General features: G+C 37.3%; 1 protein-coding gene across 1 annotated transcript in view; it reads left to right on the top strand.

The window, feature by feature from the left end:
- The first annotated feature begins 1,069 nt into the window (after positions 1-1,069).
- The window catches only part of LOC307117228 (uncharacterized protein), a 41,259-nt gene continuing 20,419 nt past the window's right edge, over positions 1,070-21,909 (top strand). The window contains exons 1-4 of the mRNA XM_079802020.1: positions 1,070-1,306; positions 12,383-12,444; positions 13,554-13,796; positions 17,215-17,328. Coding sequence (XP_079658146.1) covers positions 1,183-1,306; positions 12,383-12,444; positions 13,554-13,796; positions 17,215-17,328 — 543 coding nt within the window. The 5' untranslated portion in view covers positions 1,070-1,182. The remainder of the gene's footprint in view (positions 1,307-12,382; positions 12,445-13,553; positions 13,797-17,214; positions 17,329-21,909) is intronic.

The following is a 21,909-nucleotide window of genomic DNA, read 5'->3' as shown; positions in this document are numbered from 1 at the left end:
GACAAAAAGCTCTCAAATTTCATCAAAAATATCTTCATTTGTGTTCTGAAGATGAACGAAAGTCTTACGGGTAAATAATGACAGAATTTTCATTTTTGTGTGAACTATCCCTTGAAGGGCTTTTGTGAGAATGTGCCCCAATAGCAGCTCATGTTAAACTATATGGGGTAAGTTGTCTGTGGAATCTGCTAGTAGCATGCAACAAATAAATATTAGGTTTAGGGTTAGTTTTATATTTAGATATTTTACATTTACTTTTTATATATAATATACAATTTTGTGTTGATATAGTCTCCGGATGGCAGATCTGTTGTTTTGAGATGCAAATTAAAGGGATAGTTCACCCCAAAATGAAAATTACCCCATGATTTACTCACCCGCCTCAAGCCATCCTAGGTGTATGTGACATTCTTCTTTCAGACAAATGCAAATAGAGTAATATAAAAAAAATGTCCTGGCTCTTTCAAGCTTTATAATGGCAGTGAATGGGAGCCAAAAATTTGAAGCCCCAAAAAGTGCTTCCATCTATTATAAAAGTAAGTAAAAGTCAATTGATACGTTTGTGTAAGAAAAATATCCATATTTTACACGTTATGAAGTAAAATATCTAGCTTCCGCCATACCAGACAAACTTTATATTTTACTTTATAAAGTTTTAAATATGGATATTTGATCTAATACAAAAGTATCAATTCACTTCAGAAGGCCTTTATTAACCCCCCAGAGCTGTATGGATTACTTTCATAATGGATGGATACACTTTTTTGAGATTCAAATTTTGGGCTCCCATTCACTGCCATTATAAAGATTGGAAGAGCCAGGACATTTTTAATATAACTCAGATTGTATTCGTCTGAAAGAAGAATGTCATATATATCTAGGATGGCTTGATGTGGTCAGTAAATCATGGGCTAATTTTCATTTTTGGGTGAACTATCCCTTTAAGCCGTTTATTTATCCTTTATTAATTCTCTCTTTTAGTCTTCACCCAGAGCACAAAGAGTTAACTGTGGGAGGTTCTGCCTGCAGATTTGGGTGGAGTGAACTTGGCCAGCCTCTGGACACTTTTCTTCTGTAATTAGCTTGGCTTCCAGCAAAGCCATGCTTCAGCATCTTCAAGAAGCCATCACGACTAGAGCTCATCTGTCGTCAAATTAGTTTATTTCCAGTTCCCTGTCAGAGATGGGCGAAATCAGTGAAGCGTCCTTACTGGATTACATCTGTTCCTCTGGAGGAAAAGTCAAAAATTCAGATCTGTCCAAAACATATAAGCATTTTATAAACCATAGCGATGTACAACTACGTGGTGAGTAAATGAGAATATGACATTTTTTCACATTCGTTCGCTTTACACCAAATCTACACTGCAAGCACGCGACGCGACGCGACGCGACACTGTGAGACGTGTTTTTGCGTTTAGAAACATTAGCGCGATTGAATGAAACAGCACCCGCGGCGTCTTTTTATTTAAGTTATTTTAATAAACTCCATTTTTATGTAACACGCCGTCTTAAAAACGCGACGCAACTGAGGCAGGTCTAGAACAGACCTTTTAATTGTTTCGAGTTGCAGTGTAAATGGGGTGTTTTTGGTGGCAAGTCTCTGGCTGGCACAATTGTATTCTAAAATCAGCATACTGTGCTTTTGCTCTGCTTGAGGTCTGAGTAAATGACTGTAGCGTCTTAAAACCTCTAAAGTAGCCTGCCTGTGGTAAACATCTGCTTTAGATTAGAAAAGCTCTACCAACAGATACAATTGCACATGGAATTCTGTCATTTCCTTTGCTCCCTCAGGAAGGGCCCCCACATTCTCAAACCATGACAGTGGAGTCCTAAATAGAATTTGCACTGATGTGTAATTTATTATCTGATCCATATTCCAATATTCCAGGTTTTAAGCGTTTTGTTTGTTTTTATTCCGAGGTGTTGTAGTTCTTTCTTTCCTAGTCCAAATATAATTCACCAACATGCATCATATATTACAGCCAATCAGTTTCTGATTGTACCACAGACACATAAAACGAGTGTTATTATTCAGCTAATAGTTCTCCAGTTCTTCCAGTTCCGCAATCGTGAGAGCGAAGGTGAATCATTCAATTTCTCACCTGCCGTCTCGCATAAGCGCTAAGGACCAGGCAAAGCGATGACGCAAGGTGGATGAATGACCAAATAAAAAGTGTGATAGCACTAAAAAAGAGTTAATAAAAACAAACTCAGTTGGGTACTCACACACGGACTGACGTCAGATACCGAATGTGTTCTATTTCTAGGCTTATTGCCCTTGAGCGATCAAATACACACATAATTATGCCTATGTCCATATTGGCGGTTACATCTTGAGTGAACAAGATTGGGACGTGTGTCAGTGTTGGATCTGCACATTAGTGAAGGTCTTAAAGTGAAAGCAATCTAATATAGCCTATAGGCTACCCGCTCCTGTCTGTGTGGTTAATGTTAACCAAACAACAACAACGGGGGGGAAAACATTAGGCCTACTTAAACCTAAAGTACTGTTTGTATCTGTATCTTTATGCTGTCTTTATTTGTCCTATTTTCATTTGTTTATAAGTTCTTATTTTATTCCTGACCGTACTTGAACTTTTTACTTATATTAAGTAAAGCTTATTGCTGTGGTTTACTTGTAAGATTTTGGTATATTTCCCACTCTAAGCGGGAAAAGTTACCTCCACAAAATCAGTCATTTTGATCTAAAAAAATATATATATATTTATTCATACCCTTGGTAAATATGACCAAAGAAGGCTGTGAAAATAAATCTGCGTTGTTAATCCCTTTGATCTTTTGTTTTAAAAATGTATAAAATTCTAACCTTTCATAAGATTTTTAAGTGGGGGTGGGGGGGGGGGGTCTTATTATTAAATAAATGTTTTTCTCTAATACACATTGCTCACAATTAATCATACCCTTTTATTCAATACTTTTTGCCAAGATAGCAGCTCTGAGTCTTCTATAATGCCTGATGAGTTTGGAGAACACCTGACAGGAGATCAGAGATCATTCCTAGAATCTCTCCAGATCCTTCAGATTCCCAGATCCATGTTGATGCTTCTTCTCTTCAGTTCACCCCACTCATCTTCTATAGTGTTAAGGTCAGGACTGGGATGGTCATGGCAGAAACTTGGTCTTGACCTCAGTGACACATTTGTGTGTTGATTTTGATGTTTGTTTTGGCCCATTATAAGATTTCTAGCTGGGACAGTCAGGTTTTAATTTTTTATCTGTTGGTATTTGCTAGAATCCATGATACCATGTATCTGAACAAAATGTCCAGGATCTGTGGAAGGAAGATAGGCCCACAACATTAAAGATACAGCAGAGTATTTAATTTTACACATGGGATACTTTTTTTATCCCTGTGTGCACCAAACCCATCTTGCTTTTTTTTTCTTCTCATCTGACCACAGACCATTTGAAAAGTAACTGACACTACTGGAACTTCAGACGGGACCTGGTTCTGTGGTCAGATGGAAAAAAAATAGCTTTTTGTCAGCAAACACTCAAGATGGGTTTGGTGCACACAGGGATAAAAAGTACCCCATTTGTAAAATTAAATACTCTGCTGTATCTTTAATGTTGTGCCTTTAACCCGATCTTTCTTCCACAGATCCTGGACATTTTGTTCAGATACATGGTATCATGGATTCTAGCAAATACCAACAGATAAAAAATTAAAACCTGACTGTCCCAGGTAGAAATCTTATAATGGGCCAAGGTTGGATCCTCCAACAGGGCAGTGATCCAAAACAAACATCAAAATCATAACAGAAATGTGTCACTCAGTACAAGACCAAGTTTTTGCCATGGCCGTCCCAGTCCCTGACCTTAACACTATAGAAGATGTATGGAGGTGTATGGCGATGTATGGAGGAATGATCTCTGATCTCTTGTCAGGTGTTCTCCAAACTCATCAGGCATTATAGAAGACTCAGAGCTGTTATCTTGGCATAAAGAGGTTGCAAAAAGTATTGAATAAAAGGGTATGATTAATTGTGAGCAATGTGTATTAGAGAAAAGCATTTATTTCATAATAAGACCCCCCCCCCCCCCCCCCCATTTAAAATTCTTATAAAAAAAATTAAACAAAAGATCAAAAGGATTAACAACGCAGATTTATTTTCACAGCCTTCTTTGGTCATATTTACCAAGGATATGAATAATTTTGGGCTTGACTGTATATACTGCGAAATTCGGGTGGGATTGAGCTATGGGGAAGTGCAAGTTTTTTATTGCGTGATATAGGTCTTAAATTTAATTCATAATGGTCTTGAAACCTGCAGAAACCCCGCTATAGGCTATACGCATTCATTTATATACGTGCATATTCATATAAATGTAATTTTGGGCGATATTAGATATTACTGAAACAAACTATTGAAAAAACACATATTTGACTCAAGGAAGGTACTGTTTTTCTAACATTTAGCAGAAGATACTCAAATTCTGATTAATTTTGGAGTATTCCTGTGCTTATTTTGATAAATGTTGAATTGCTTATGCTGGCTTATTATTTTCTGAATCTGCTTTTAGTCAGATGGACCAAGTGTTTTACTGATATAAACTGATAAATTGTCCAATATTTGCATCAAATTTGATCTGTAGCTGCTTGCCTGATTAAGTCAAGCATGAACTCTCTCTCACTTTTCAACGGCCTTGTCAATGTATATTGCAGTTTTTTTAGTGAATTACATGTTGCAAATATTATTTTAAATGAAACAGAAGTTGCAATAGTCTTTGTGATGTAATCTGAGTGAAACTGCTTCTGCAACATGAAAAATGTAGGGCGGGATTTTGGATTGATTGGATTGTTGTGGTTTGCTATTGGTGGATCTCATGTGAGTGACAGGTTGCCCCGCCCTCGCGCCAGTAAACACATCATCAGTGAAGAGATGTCGCCGCAAGAGGGAGAATTATTTTTGGTTAAAGTTTACGAGAACATGAATGCACAGAGAATTCATTTAATAATAAAAAATGCAATATTCCATAAAAATAAGATTTACAAATGTAGATTTCATGGTGACTTTAAAATCCCATTCTAAAGTTATCAGCGTCTGCCATTGAAAAACAAACACTGGTTTAACACTAGTGTTTTGTCTGCGAACATAAAATATTAATGTAAAAAATGAAACTGCGTGTCTGCAATGAAGGGATTGGCTGCAGCAAAGTGGGCCAAATAAAAAAACAAAAACAAAGCACACATGATGTTCTCATAAACCACTTAAATTGTAATTAAATTAGATGATATTGCATTTAATCCTACATACATGTGTCAGACGTAAATGTATGAAACAATTATCCGTAATGGCTTATAATGCTTCGTCCAGCTGTGCTTGTGCAGTTGTGTACAGAGGTCTGCCTTCATCTGGTACCATCTGACACCGCTAACCAATTATCATAATTATTCTTGGTTACCGCATCAGCCTGTATGACATGCTCTAATTCTGGGGTTATAATGACTCCAGTCCTTTTTAGGATGGCGGTTTTGATGGGATCTCGGGCTGTTGCTATATTCTGTGTGGGAACGTGGAGTCCTCGTGTAGTTGGCCAGCATAGACTAATAAATTTGCTCTGAAAGCTAAACAGTTTACCTCTCAGTAGCATGACAGGAATTCTGCTGCCTACAACTGTTAAGTGTTGACTTCCCTTACGGTTTCCTGTTGTTGTGGATGCTGTGTTGCAATGTCATCCCTGTCTTTTCCCCTGGCAGGAAAACGGAAAGGTTGTGTTTAAAGGTTGCATTCTCCATTTAAAGATCCAATCTCTGGTATGCTGTATTTTGCCTGTTTGGCGTGAACACGTGATTTGTTTGAAAGTTTAGCAACATCCCCGATCTTTTACTTTTAAGTTTGTTTGTTTGTGTTAATTGACTTTTGACATAAAAAAAGGAGACAATATTTCATAAAACATTTTAAAGACCTATTTCTTAAGTGAAAGTCTCAAGAATTTGATTCTTTGAAATATATTTTTGTATTTTTATTTTATTGTTCATTGACACTGACATTTTATTAATTAATTCGTAATGTCCATTAGCAATACAATAATTAGTCCATAAGGCCATGCATAAAAAAATGCATACTTGGAGTGAAAAAATACTTTATTTTTATTATTATTCAAATATATATATGCCCTCCACTAATATTGGCACCCTTGGTAAATATGAGCAAAGACGGCTGTGAAAATAAATCTTTAGATCTATCATTCAGAAAAATTCACAAAATTCTAACCTTTCATTGAAGTACAACAATTGAAAGTCGGGGGAAACTCACATTATGAAATAAATGTTTTCTTCTCCGATGCATGTTGGCCACAATTATTGGCACCCCTAGAAATTCTTATGAGTAAAATATCTCTGAATTATACTCCCATTAATATTTGTTTTTTAGCACACCAGGGTGACTAGGAGCATGACATTGTCCAGCCATGACTTCCTGTTCCACAGGAGTATAAGTACGAGGAAACACAAAGGCCCCTTAAAGGGTTACTTCAGCGATTTAGCTTTAAGCTTTGTATCAGTAGAAACCCGGTACACTCAAAAAAAAAAGGTTCTATATGGCACCAAAAATGGTTCTTGGCTCGTAATCATAGGGGAACCTTTTTAAGTGCTATATAGCACCAATTTTGGTGCTTCAGTGGTTCTTCAGTGGTTCTTCAGAGGTTCTTCACCGTTTTTTTGACTAAGGTGCTATATAGCACCTCTGAAGAACCACTGAAGAACCACTGAAGCACCAAAATTGGTGCTATATAGCACTTAAAAAGGTTCCCCTACACTCTAAAAAAAAAGGCTCGTAATCATAGGGGAACCTTTTTTAGTGCTATATAGCACCAATTTTGGTGCTTCAGTGGTTCTTCAGCGGTTCTTCAGAGGTGCTATATAGCACCTTAGTCAAAGAACCGCTGAAGAACCGGTGAAGAACCTCTGAAGAACCGCTGAAGAACCACTGAAGCACCAAAATTGGTGCTATATAGCACTAAAAAAGGTTCCCCTATGATTACGAGCAAAACAACGTTGGGGGCGGTGCCGCGGTGGGCAAGTGATAACCAGTGGCCGTGGCTTTGGGAGTGGCCTCGTTGGGCAGCGAAGCAGGTAGGGCTGCTCGATTATGGAAAAAATCATAATCACGATTATTTTGGTCAATATTGAAATCACGATTATGTAACACGATTATTTCACATGACTTTGGGAATGTGTTGTATTTATTAAAAATACACCTTTCAACAATTCAATTGAAATTGTAACATTTGTTGTACTTTTTGAACTATTAAAATAAATAATATAACATATATTCGAATCAAAGTATAAAAGTATTCACGTAAAAATGATAACCACAAATAAATAAGATCAACAATATGGTTCGGCTATGCTTTTCATGTACGTCTAACATTAGTTTTCAGGTACAGAAATGTATCAAATGTAAAATAACATTGCATATTTGAGTGCATAAATTAAAGATTAATCCTATTAAACTTACAAAAGCTATTCAATCAAGAGCGGTGAGTGATGTCCTTGTCTTTTGTTGTTTGACATTAAACAGACAGCAGTAAAGGCTACTGCCCCTTTAAGACCTCGCGTCTTCTTTATCGACTGTATAAAGTTCACTTAAGGCATATACAGACTATGTCTGCTAGGATACTCATCAAGATGGACATGTTGACATACGTTTTGTGTGAGTTTGTCCGTTTAAGAGCAAGACTTGAAAGAGAACTCAATATTTGCGCGCTGAGAGACGTGTGCGCGCTCTCGGATGAACGCACAGAGACACATTTTCTCACAGCGCGCGCGGCTTCTCATTCTAAACCTAAACCCTAAAGCACTAAACCCGGGTGATGACGGTGAAAACGACTGGTCATATTCGAAAATATGGCAGCACTCGCAATCTCGCATGCATTGAACAAAGTTTACAAAGAGAGAATTATTTGAAAAATATGAAGGAAAAAAAGGACGTTTACACAGCTCCCCTGCTCTCGTCAGTTTTTGTTTCTTTATTAGATTGTCATTGGTCACTCTGTTTAATTTTCAAGTGGTTAAACAAATTCGTGGTGTTCCCTTGCGTTGCAGTCACTACCATGTAGCAAATCTTAGCATGTTTCTGCTCGTCGTCTGATTCCTCGAAGCCAAACTGTTCCCAGACAACGGAGTTGGTTTTGCCTTTTTTGCTCACCAAACGCTGCTGTAACTGCCCTCCTTCTGCCATCTTTACTCGCGCCGAGTTTTTAAATTCCAGCGGATGATATGCACACGAGACTCACGACCTGAGAGAGATTTGTGGGTTCGGGAGGGGCGGATGTGCGCGTGCGCGTTTCATTCAGAACGCAAGGCAAAATAATCGTTTTTTCTCGATTGTACTATTTTGGTGATCGTTGGGAGGCAAAATCGAAATCGAAATCGAAATTCGATTAATTGCACAGCCCTAGAAGCAGGTGCATTCTGGGAGTTGTTGTCTTTCATCCACATGAGACAAAAATACATTTTCTGTCTTTTCTTAGTCTAGAAGGCACCAAATTCAAAAATACTTTCACATTTCTACTACATAAATGAACCAGTTTAAATACACATCATCTTCCCAGCGCTGAAGTACCCCTTTAGTCATTCATCACAATGAGTAAAACCAAAGAATATAGTTCTGATGTGCAGCAAAAGATTTTTGAGCTTCACAAAATAGAAAGTGGCTTTAATAAAATAGCTAAGGCATTGAAAATCCCCATTTCCACCATCAGGGCAATGATTAAGAATTTCCAATCAACTAAAGAGGTTACGAATCTGCCTGGAAGAGGATGTGTGTCTATATCGTCCTAATGCATGGTGAGGAGGAGAGTTTGAGTGGACAAAGACTCTCCAAGGATCACAGATGGAGAATCGCAGAGATTAGTTGAGTCTTTGAGTCAGAAAGCCACAAAAAAAAAAGAATCAAACAACCCCTTCATCACCACATGTTGTTTGGGAGGGATTCAAGAAAAATCCTTCTTGCTCATCCAGAAACAAACTTCAGCTTATTCAGTTGACAGACACAAAACGGACCTGGTTCTGTGGTCAGATGAAACCTATAAAAAGAGCTTTTTGGCAGCAAACCCACAAGATGGTTTTTATGCAAACAGGGATAAAAAGTACCCCATGCCTATGGTTAAAAATACAGCTGGATCTTTAATGTTGTGGGCCTATTTTTTTGCTGGAGGTCCTGGACATCTTCAGATTCATGGTATCAGGGATTCTTGCAAATTATTTATTTATTATTTATTATTTATTTACGCCTTTAAATTCCCATGGGAACATAGGCCATCGACTAAGCTCTTCTTGCAAATACCAACAGATAAAAAATCTAAACCTGACGGCCTCTGCTAGAAATCCTATAATGGACCGTGGTTGGATCTTCCATCAGGACAACGATCCAAATCATCACAAAAATGTGTCATTGAGCACAAAATGAAGCTTCTGCCGCAGCCGTCCCAGTCCTGACCTGAACCCTATAGAAAATGAGTAGGGTGAACTGAAGAGAAGAAGCACCAACATGGATCTGGGAATCTGAAGGATCTGGAGAGATTCTGTATGGAGGAATGATCTCTGATCTCTTGTCAGGTGTTCTCCAAACTCATCAGGCATTATCGGAGAAGGCTCCGTTATCTGTTACCTTGGGAAAAGGAGGTTGCAATAACTGCGCCTCCAAATTCCCCAGATCTCAGTCTAATCGAGCATCTGTGGGATGTGCTGAACAAACAAGTCTGATCACAACTTACAGGGCTTAAAGGATCTGCTGCTAACATCTTGGTGCCAGATACCACAGCACACCTTCAGGGGTCTAGTGGAGTCCATGCCTCAACGGGTCAGGGCTGTTTTGGCAGCAAAACACAATATTAGGATCATAATGTTATGTCTGATCGGTGTATATATTTTCCCTTGGATGAGAACAATCATATTTGTGGGCATCAAAATAAAACGAAGCAAACCCCTGATCTAGACTATGCTATGCACAGAATATGTGTTGAGCCATTATAGGACTTTTTCCATATATTTATGCTAATTTGAAAGATTAATACTCCAGAACATGCTTACCATGTTGACCGTCAATGATGTGACTCAAAATCTAGCATTGCATGTGTCTGTTGCCTTGGGAGCCAGAAAACCATTTCACATGATTGAGTAAAACAGCAGCTGCAAACAACAGAAATCCTTGTGTGATATATAAATGAAACAGGACTATTGAGGGTTAAAAAGTGCCTTAATGAGAAATGTTTCCATGACAATCTGCCAAAATCATGAAGTTCGTAAAACTAGAGCAGTGGTTTTTAAACTGTGGGTTCTGAGGGGAAGCAAGTGGTTCAGACAAAGTGCAAGCATGATTGTTTGTTCATGCCATGTCAGAAATATGAAAAATAAACATTCTCAAGTTTGTTGGGTTCAAAACTTGTATTTTCATATTTCTGGCATGGTGCATCACTGGAGCGTTTCCTGAACTCCCGCTCCTCACGGTATGCAGTGCATGTAAAAACAAATAAGTGCCACCTGTGTAATCTGATTCATGAACAGATGACTCTTATGTGTCGGTTCTTTTAATGAATCAATCAAGCGACTCGTGTAAAGGCACCCACACACTACAAGATCATTTGGGCCCAATTCTCCCCTAGGTAAAGTCCCGATTATCTTGATGGTTCTGCACGGAAGAATATCGGGCTGCACCGATCGTCATGTTTGTGGTCTCTCACATCTGATAAGATTTTAAAACACTTATAATGTGGGCCAGCCTTTACCGTTTGACGAGTCTTTTACTGAATCAACTCCATCAGAGTGGCTATTGAATCAACACATGACTCACTTACTGAACTGCAAGTCAATATAGCTGTGTTGTGCCACCGAGAAAGAAAAAATACCTTTTCCTTAAGGCAATGGAATGAAATCGAAGTAGGGAAAATACGTCTTTGGCATCTAAATAAACCTACGAGCCAGCGCTGGGAGCATCTGAGTGATGATCCATTGGGAATGGTTGTTGAAAAGGCATATGAGCTCAGCAGTAATGAAGGATTTGTTTGCGCGGGCCTCCTCCCTGTCGTTTTCTATTCATGTATAGTAATCCGAGCCAGTTTCTGGTTTGTCCTTGATGCAGTCAGTCTGTGCTGAAGTGATGTTGCATAACATCTCTAACTCCCACAGGCCAGGAATCAGAGTCTATTGTGTGCAAAACGTTAAACAGCTAAACTTACAAGTCAATAACTTGCAGACAGAACAAATCAATAAATAAACAAGTGTTCAAGGTGTAGTGTCAATCTCAAATGTTGCTTTTAAAGGGGTAGGTCGCCCAAAAATATCTTTATATTTATATTTATTTACGATCATGTCGTTCCAAATCGGTATGACTTTATTTTTTCCATTGGAACACAAATTCTTTTTTTATTTATAACATTTAAAGGAATGGTCCACCTAAAAATGTATTTTTTTTTGCCTTCATTTACTCATCCTCATGTTGTTCCAAATTGTACGACCATTTTTTCCATTGGAACATAAACAAAAATGTTTATTTATAAAATTTAAAGGGATAGTCCACCCAAAAATGTTTTTTCTGTCATCATTTACTCATCCTCATGTCGTTCCAAAATTGTATGACCATTTTTTCCATTGGAACATAAACAAAAATATGTATTTATAAAATTTAAAGGGATAGTCCACCCAAAAATGATTTGTTTTTTGGCCATCATTTACTCCTCATGTCGTTCCAAATTGTATGACAATTTTTTCCATTGGAACACAAACAAACATGTTTATTTATAAAATTTAAAGGGATAGTCCACCCAGAAATGTTTTTTTTTTTGCCTTCATTTACTCATCCTCATGTCGTTCCAAAATTGTATGACAATTTTTTCCATTGGAACATAAACAAAAATATGTATTTATAAAATTTAAAGGGATAGTCCACCCAGAAATGTTTTTTTTTTTGGCCATCATTTACTCATCCTCATGTCGTTCCAAACCTTTATAGCTTTCTTTCCTCTGCTGAACACAGAAGTAGATATTTTGAAGAATGTTGGTAACCCAATAGTTTCCGTTTCCTTTGACATTCATTGTATGGATAAAAAATCTAGTGGAAGTCAATGGGAACTGGAATGGTTTGGTTACAGACATCCTTCAAAATATCTTTATTTGTGTTCAATTACATGTTTGTGACACGCCATTCCAAACTTGGGTTTGGGTGAATTGTTCCTTTAAAGACTAGCTTCTGATATGCTTTTGGTTTTCTTCTTACTTGGTTTAGATTTTACAAAGCAAAGAACTAACGCAAGGTCATATTGTATGAGTAACCTTTCTTTTAAGATAGGCATGCTGGGAAAACATGATTGCCATCTCCTACTCACAACACTTTAATCTATTTTTCCCCCTGCAGCCAAATACAGAGAAGAGTTCAAACTCATCATTGATAGAATTGCTGTGATGAAATCTGAGAACGTGAGTACATGTGTTTTCAAATCATTATTTCAGTGTTTAAACTAATGAACTCCTCCCTCGTCTCATTAAATAATCATTAGTGCGGTTTTGTGTTCGTAATGCGATCATGTTTATTCCCTGTCCCTGAAGAATTGTCACACAGGTCTCTATTCCCACAGTGATTCATTATTTACTCTGTGACTGTACTCTGTGAGGTCTCATTTTCTCACATCAGTGCTATACGCCACACCCTTATGATCTTGGATCATTGTCCTATATGTGTACTTTCCCTCGCATGAGGTCCCTTTCCATCTGATCTGTCATCCATTTTTTTCCAGCCATACATTAGCGTTCAGTAAAGACTGTGGTTTTGATATAAGTCTTTTCTGCTCGCCAAGGTTGCATTTATTTGATCTAAAATACAGGAAAAACAGTAATAATAAAAAATATTATTAATAACTGTTTTCTGTTTTATTATATTATAAAATGTAATTTATTCCTGTGATAGTAAAGTTGAATTTTCAGCATCGTTACTCCATTCTTCAGTGTCACATGTTCAAGAAACATTTATTATTATCAATGTTTAAAACAGTAATATTTTTATGGAAATTGTGATCATTTTTTTCAGGATTCATTGATAAATATAAAGTTTGACAAACAGCATTTATTTAAAATATAAATCTGATGTAAAATTATACACATCTTTAATGTCACTTTTGATCAATACTGGGTCACAAGTATTGATTTAATACATTTTTTAAAAAGATATGATTTTGTTAAAGAGACCAAAAATGAACATTTTATCATCATTTATTCACCTTAACATTGTTCCAAATACACATGACTTGCTTCCTTCTGTGGAGATATTTTGCAAGTGTCCAATGTTCTATTTTTATATCACTAAAATTTATTTAGTTGATCTCCAAAAAGTGCAAGAAGGATAAGAAGCGCCATAAATCTAGTGCGCTATAAAGTAAGTCTTCTGAGGCCATGTAATAGCTTTAGAAATTCTGCTAAATAATGTATTTTTGATATCTCGCTTTATGAGTAAATGATGAGGTCATTTTCATTTTTGGTGAACTGTTTTTTAAATAACAGTATAGAGGTAATGGTTCCTTTTTTTATTTCAGGGAGAGAAATATCTCATCCTCAAGAAGAAGTATAGACAACTAATACAAGAGCGAGAGCCTGGCGCTGGAAAGGAGAGAGAATCAATCAAGCCGGTTCAGCCAAACCCACAAAATGAGCTCCAGGTCTCTAATCCAGTGCAGAACCATAACCCAACAGCTCAGAAACAGCCAGCACTGGTGTCCTGGTGCTCAGGACCCATGATTACAGTCACAGAGGCACCAGAACTGACCCAGACAGATAATGTGAGTGATTCTTGATTGTGATTATCCATTCTGTTGTAATGGCATCTTTTTATGAATGAAGGCCATCACTGATACTAATGTCTCTATGAAACATTAATGACATTACATTACAGTATAACTGAAAGCTACCAGTTTCAACATTTATTAGGCTTTAAAAAAAACAATCTTTAAATAAACCCATTATAAAAAATGTCATATTTACCTGTAGCCTTCCCTGTTAGACATGTACAGAAATGTAATAGTTATCAAACACCTCTTTGATGAACATTAATGCTAGACATCATTATTGACTGCTGTGACTTTAAGATCGGCCGCTGCCGAACATGACGCGGATCTGACACGCTGTCACGCGCATCTCATTTTCTCACGTTCATTTCTCAATTTCCTTTAAGACGTTATTTAACTCATTTAAGAATATGAGACTCCTTATACTCGACAAAACTGGCATTTTGACAACATTCTCTGTGTTGTTGTTATTGTTTGTTCAAGAGCAAAAGAGAACTCGAGACTGGCGCAAATCTTTCTGTGCGTCGAGTGTGTGTGTGTGTGTGTGTGTGTGCTCCCCATCTTCCTAGGTGGTGAATCAGTGTATCGTGTAATGTACATGAATGTGGCCGACTCCCTGATTAGAGTCCTGACTACTGAACTAGGGAGCGGATTGTGACGCAGCCACACAGATAGGACATTGACATACAGCGCGTTCTCTTGTCTTGTCACACTTAAATGGTTTAAAAGCATTTACATGAATAAGAGCGTGATCATATAATGTAACGCTGGGCAAAAATGGATATAAAAACAGACGCTGCATTAATTGCGTTAAATATTTTTAATGCGTTAAACTGAAAAAATGAATCGCCCGCGTTAACGCGTTAATTTTCCCAGCACTAGTAAAAACTCATTTTTGGTCATTACATTAAAAATATCATTTACATTGGATATGTATAGCTTTGAAGTGCTGGAAAAAGTGTGAAGCACTTGAAAAGTGCTTGAATTTCACTCTCAAAAGATTGTACGTACCCTGAAATTAATAATGCAAAAGCATTCAGCTATTTCTGCCACAATACCATGGTTACAGTTAGCGTTACTACATTAAATCCATGGTGAATATTGGTGATTTATGGACTGAAAAGCCTTCTATAACAATGTTTCTCCTGGTTTCCACGTCAGCACTGTTTGATCTGATATATATGGTTTATTACAGAACGAATTCTGTGCCGGTTTTTAAAGCTTTCTCCCTGGATCTCCTTCCACTGTGTAGTAACGGTGTTGCGTGATCGAACTCACAATGTGTTAGGGTATGTTCACACAGCAAATTTGTACTAAAAACAATAAAGTTCCTTTGCATTTTTCATGTACAGATGGCAAAATTGTCAATACAATCCTCATTCACATGGATCCGCGAAAACGCTGTATTCTGCTGCCAGGCCAGTAGTTGGCGATGTCACTTTGTAAAGAAGCACTACGCACCTATAGAATGAACACATAATACGCATGCGCATGATGTCATACCGTTTTCACAGATTCATGTTTTTGTAGTTTACATGATGATAATGGTATAATTTGGATAATGTTTTGCATTTTAGACCCCCAAAACGCAGTTATCTTGTAAATTAATGGCCAAAACGCATTAAAAGTTTCCTGTTTTTTGTTGAAAATGGTGTCGTATAAACAACCCCTAGTATTGGTACGAGTTGATAAACCGTACGCATTTTGCTGCTTGATGCTTTTCATATGCAAAATTAATGGCAGCTCTTATCAGTTGGGCAATGTGCTGTTGGCACCAATGTCACCTCTTAACAAAATTTACCCACACCAGCAAGAAAAGGGTTCCAAAATGCCACCATTTGGTCACAGTCTGGGCCCAGTGTTTTACTGCTAATCATAGAATTAGTATTTAGAGGAGGTTACAAGTAAAATGTGCTTCACAGAACAGTGACAAGTAACATACATTATATAATCAGGTTACTTTTTTGACGTAACAAGTAAATGCATTACTTTATAAATTTACACTAATATTTGAGTCACTTTTTTGCAAAAATAAAAAAGTAATGCACGTTGGCTTAAATTTCTGAATATCAAGCCTCAGCCAGGTGAGAAAAAGTAACACTAAAGCAATGCAACATTACTTTACATAAAAATAAACTAGTTACTTTTTTAAAGTAACTAGTTACTTTTTAGGAAGTAACACATTGTAATGCCTTACTTTTAACAGTAGATTTCCCCCCAACACCAGTGACCAGTTTTGTCACATTCATGTTGTCAAAAATGACACATCTTGACGTCTTATGATTTTACTAAAAAAAACATAACAGAGAAGAAGAACCGAGAAGCACTAAAGAGGAATCTGGCTGAGTAATCTGTCCACATGAAATGTTCACATCAACTAAAGAGCATCATAGTACTCTTGTGAAATTCAGGTCTCTATTAATCATTTTCCTGGACATCACCCAGAGTCCAGTGCTTTTCCTCAGATTGTTTGCTAAAGCTTTTCTTGCTGGATTAAAGAAGCAGCTGGTGATAAGAGAAAGCTTGTCAAAAGCTGATAACACTGTGTTTCAGTCATCTTATCTTTAGCTGTAGGACTTCAGCTGTTAAAAGCGTTATTTTGAAACTTATATTAAGACTTCCGGCGAGGGAGAGTATATTGGGCATGTACAATTTCATTTTGGATAATCTTCATATATCTTTGAAGCCTTGAAGCATATTTGGAACATATAAATTTGCATCTGCCCTCGAGGAAAACCACAACCACAGTGAGCACAATGTCAGTGTGTGTTATATATAGGTTAAAGAAGTTTGCACACAGCTATAATAGCACAACATTCACACCACATCACTATTATTGGCAAGTCTAACTATTGCAACTCTGTTATTATGATCTTTATGTGAATATTGCTTTAAACTGGTCTCAATAAATGTAAACATCATAAGCATGCCCTTACAAAAATTAAGTTTACATCAAGTAAAGTTCAAGTATATTTTAAGTATACTTTATGTAGTAAGTATTATTTAAAAAAAACTCCCACTCATTGACTAGTGTTATTTATTTAAGTATTATTCATATATATGTTATATAGTTTTTCACTCACACATGGAGCGCGTACAGTTCAACACACAATGGTGTGAATTTCCTGTCAGCACTTATTTCAGCCACATGAAATTGTGTCTCGAAAACTGTTAAACAGACAAACTGTGCGAAAGCATGAAAGTTGCTGCATTTATCTCTGAGCAATGACATGTCATCTATAGTTTGGTTTTCCTGATCTCAGAATAAAGAGTGTATGTCTTCCATGTCTGCTGAGAATGCATTTGGCCCATGAACTTTTTTGTTGTTGTTGTCAGCATCAGCTGATTTGAGTGCAGTGAATTGATCCTTCCTAATGGATCTTAGTGAAACTTTTCCTTTTCTTGTGATCAGCAGGCAGACAGCACCCTCTCACCGCCAGCAGAGGAAGAGAAAGCAGAGCCTCTGACGGAGGAGCTTTCAGCGTCAGACAGAGAAGATGAACTCGACAAGGATTCAGGGTCAAAGGTTAGAGCCAAGTAGCTTGAGTATCCTCCTTATCTGTTTGTTAGTTTTTTAAATTGATCACAGACTATTTAAGATGTTTGTGTTGCTTTGTCCTGAACAAATGATTATGATTTAGAACAAGCTTCTCTTAGTTGTCATAAAAGCACTGAACATAGAAGGCCCAGTGGCTGTATTGGTTTACTCCCTTCAAAAACGCATAAAAATGCATTTCATACACACAAAAAAAAAAGAATATCATACAGACTTCAATATACTTTTTTTTTAGATTTAACATGATTCAGATGTCTTAAAGGGTTAGTTCACCCTTCAAGTCGACTTGCGTACAGCTTTCCGCCAGAAGTTAGTTATTTTAGTCTATAAAGTTTTAAATATGAATATTTTTCTTACACAAATGCGCCACTTCGCTTCAGAAGGCCGAGCCGTGTGGAGCACTTTTATGATGGATGGATGCACTTTTATAGCCTGACGTTGTTATACTCAATTCTAGTCAGAATATGAGTCTGATACTGCTCCGTTGGGCTGTGATTATGGGGCGTGTTTCAACCGAATCAGGAAAGATCTCAATTGGATAGACCTACAACCAATCAGAGCAACGGAGCGACGCGTAACGTTAGTTGTCAAATGTCAACAGAACTCAACTGCACACAGTGTTGCCAGTGTTTTTCCATGTCCGCGGGTTGAAGGGACCCCAATTATGTGATATTTAGACCCATGAACATGGTTGCCAAGTCCGCGTATAACACGCGACTTTGAGAGTGGTTGCTTGTTAGGAAAATATAATAAGCAACTTTGTTTCTTTAAATTTATGGTCGCTGTTTTGTCCAATACATTGACTGACACTGTCTTCTCTCAGCTAATAGCCATTCAGTGCAACGATACAAGTGCTGTAGTAATCCGTCCTCATATATCCCGCCTCCTTCTCCCCCTCACTGAAGAAAAATCGTGTTCCACGTGCAGGTATGTGTGACGTTATAAATGCACGTAATGATAGTTAGTAGACTTAAATTTATGTATACATTTTTACAAACAATGCCACCAGCAGAGATGTACAGAGATGGAGAGGGAACAGGGAAGAGAGGCACCTAATTTAATAATGTATTTAAAATTACAGGCTATTATAAAAAAAACAAGTATACTAATAATAACAGTAGGTATGGTTCGAATGTATTTTATTATAAATATGTGGCTATACTGCAGCACTCCCTTAGTGCTTGCCTGTGTCCCAATGTGCATACTATCCATCCTAAATAGTATGTGACAGTCATTTTCAATACTATTTAGGGCAGATAGTATATGCACATTGAGATGTAGGTCTTATCTTTTTCAAGGTTTGCCGTGTGTGTGTTCACTACTGCCCCTAATATGTGTGCACTAACTCCGACTGTGGGTTACCATAATTGGCCTTCATGTCACTTTTTGTTTTCTCCAAACCTCTTCTGTTCACAGCTGATCGGAGGATATTGCGTGTCCTTTATTGTAATTTGATGATTTTTGTAAAATCACATCTGTTTTTGCTTTTCAAACTCTGAGAGGTGTCAGTTTAATATGTTGCAGGCTCATTTATTGATAATTTTTTTTAAATCATAAATAATATTGATGATAATAAATAATATAATAATATTGGGCTTGTTTTGGGCTTGTTTTTGAAGCTGCAGTTGCTTATTTGTCTCGCGAGAGTTGGCAACACTGCCCAGGAACCCAGGCAACCCTGCCAAAAAAAACACATATTTTTGCTCCACAACGGATCAAGTCCAGACTGAACTTCCCGAACTCAAATGTTGTGGGTGGGGCATATATATATATATATATATATATATTTTTTTTTTTATTGATTTTCCAATAAAACAAACAATCACCAAAAGGAAAATAAGTTACAAAAACATTCCAGATATATTGATCAAAGCAGCAGTGATTTAAAATAAAATAAAACAAAACAAAAATGTCACACTCAAAACATTAATACATGCACCTTCTTATTTCTTAAGGAAATCAATTAAAGGTGCCCACATCTCTTCAAATTGCTGCGCTTTACCCCTTGTAATATACATTAACTTCTCTAAAGTGACACACATTGCCATCTCCTTGATCCAAGAGTGTGCAGAAGATATTTCAGTCTCTTTCCAACTCAAAGCAACCATCCTCCTGGCCTGCAGAAGGCCGAAGTCGATAAGAGTCCTCTGATTGTTATTGATAGAAAGATGATCTGGGTATATCCCCAGAATACTAAGTTTTGCAATGCACGGTAGTTGAGTTTTCGTGATGTTACTTAGGGTAAAGACAACCATTTTCCAAAAAATTACCAATTTAGGGCACTCCCATACACAGTGAATTAAAGTTCCCTTCTCAATTAAACATTTCATACATGTGTCTGGAATGTGCGGAGACCATTTGTTAAGGATTTCAGGGGTTATGCATGTCCTCATCAACCACTTATGTTGCAATAGCTTCATTCTAGTATTAATCGTTTGTATTTGAGCTTTTGAGCATGCTTTTGACCACTCAGTTTCCTCGACATCCTCTTTAATATCCAAACTCCAAGCCCTCATTCTATCTTTACTGGATTTCTTATCATATGAGATAAGTGTAGCATATAATATAGAAATTTGGCGTTTCCCATGTCCATGCTTTATCATAATATTCTCCTAATTTATTATTTAAGATAAAATTAAATAAATAAAAATAATTAAAAAAAATATATAAAGTAATTTGGCATCATATTTTATTATTTATTATTATAATAACAAGTGCATCACTTTTTATTTTAAAATAAAAAGATATAAAAATCCAAAATTCCAAAATGTCTGCTAAATTAAAGTTTTATGACAGTTTTGAGTTGTCAACATGCAAGAGGCCATATGGGCCCTGTCCCAAACGCACACTTTGTGTGCACTTTCGGTCTTGTGGACTTACAATGGCCGCTACGTGCGCGTGTCTGTTAAGTCCACGAGACCGTAGGGTGTCCCATTTGTCATTTTAGGTCTCAGAAGGGTGCTCGCGAGCGCCCCCTTCGCGGTCGATGTGCACACTTCTGCCGAGCCCGCACTGGTGTGGGTTACGCAGCGGACTTCTTCCCCGCAGTCAAAGTGGCGTTACGTCGTGAAAGTGCGGACGTGAGGAAGACCGTAAGGATTTAGGGTGCCATTTGGGACAGGGCCTTTGTTGTGATTTTACAAGACCACACAAACAGGAAATTACATCACAGAGATGCCCAATCACTAATATACGTAGATACGTACTACATCCGTCATGTCATTATCATGTGACCTACCAGTGTCAGTTACGTTGCTTCACTGCCTTTCACAAATCCTCTCCCGTGGCCTCATGGGATAGTAAAGTGTCCATTCAATGCCCACTTCAGAATCTCGCAGGAAGAATTGAGTCATCTGGGTACTTTTTTCTACTCTTTTATGAGTACTGTGAATAGAGTGATGCAGGTATGACATCACTTTGTAGGCAAAATGCGGAAGCGAGTTAGCATTTTAGCACTTCCGGTTCCCTTGTCGCGAAGTCGATGGATTTTTTGAAATAATAATATCTGTGGTGAACACAAGCTTAAGACACTTTCACGTTTTATTCTACGACAGAAAATACATCAGTATACAGCACTTGTGATTTTTTTTTTAAGCTGTTGCGTGTCTTAAAAAAGATGGCTAACAAGTGGCTAAAATGGACTACAGAGGCTGTTGTGGAAATTGAAACGTCCTCACGCCGAGCAGGTAACCTCAGTTACCATTATGCTCATTATTGTGCTCTTATAAACTCATCTAACTCAAACGTTCTGTGAAAATGTTTTTAGACAAAAAAACTGAAAGAGTTGTCGGAAGCTTAGCGGCGGTGATGTTGAAGGCGAGCGACTGCGGTGTAGTTTAAGCCTACCGTTAGCTTTTTACTTTTGGCGACTGCTTTTAGGCTTCAAAATTAATAAAAGTTGTGTGATAATCTGTGATAATTATCTTGCTGGACAAAACGTGCAAGTGTCATAAACTTGTGTTGCTCACGAGCTTGTTTTTAGCGATAATCCAAAAGCCTATGGAAAAATCCTATTGGGTTTTTCCTTGAGGGAACCAGTGCGATGCTAACTGCCGGTAGGCCTACAAAGTGACCTCTTCCATGCACCACTCTATTCAGACATACTTATTTTGTCACATACTGCATACTATATAGTACGGATGTGATTTCATATGCAGCCGTATAGATCAGTGATGCCCACTGTAGACTGTTGCTTGAATTCGTAACTGCGTACTAGCATAATATTCTTACTATATATCTGCCATTGAAAGATATGGTAAAAGTAGTATGAGTAGTATTTTAGTATGCGTGTCAAGTGTCAAGCTTTTTTTAAATATTTAGACTCAAATTCAGTTTATCAAATTGTGAAACCCCAAGAAAACTTCATGAGATTCATAATTTAAAAGAAAAAGATCAATATGTTTAACTCTTTAAAAAAATTGTGATAGGCATGTGTACTCACACAGGATATTAAATTCCATAACTTTTAATATTTGATTATTATACCCCTTCAAAACTTTAGTTTTTTTAGCTTTAGATAACGTGCAACCAGCATGAAACCACAATGAAACT

The sequence above is a fragment of the Gobio gobio genome, assembly GCF_949357685.1.
Source record: "Gobio gobio genome assembly, chromosome: 21".
Taxonomy (NCBI): domain Eukaryota; kingdom Metazoa; phylum Chordata; class Actinopteri; order Cypriniformes; family Gobionidae; genus Gobio; species Gobio gobio.
The sequence above is the reverse complement of the archived record's forward strand: the minus strand, read 5'-3'. Positions and strand labels throughout refer to the sequence as shown.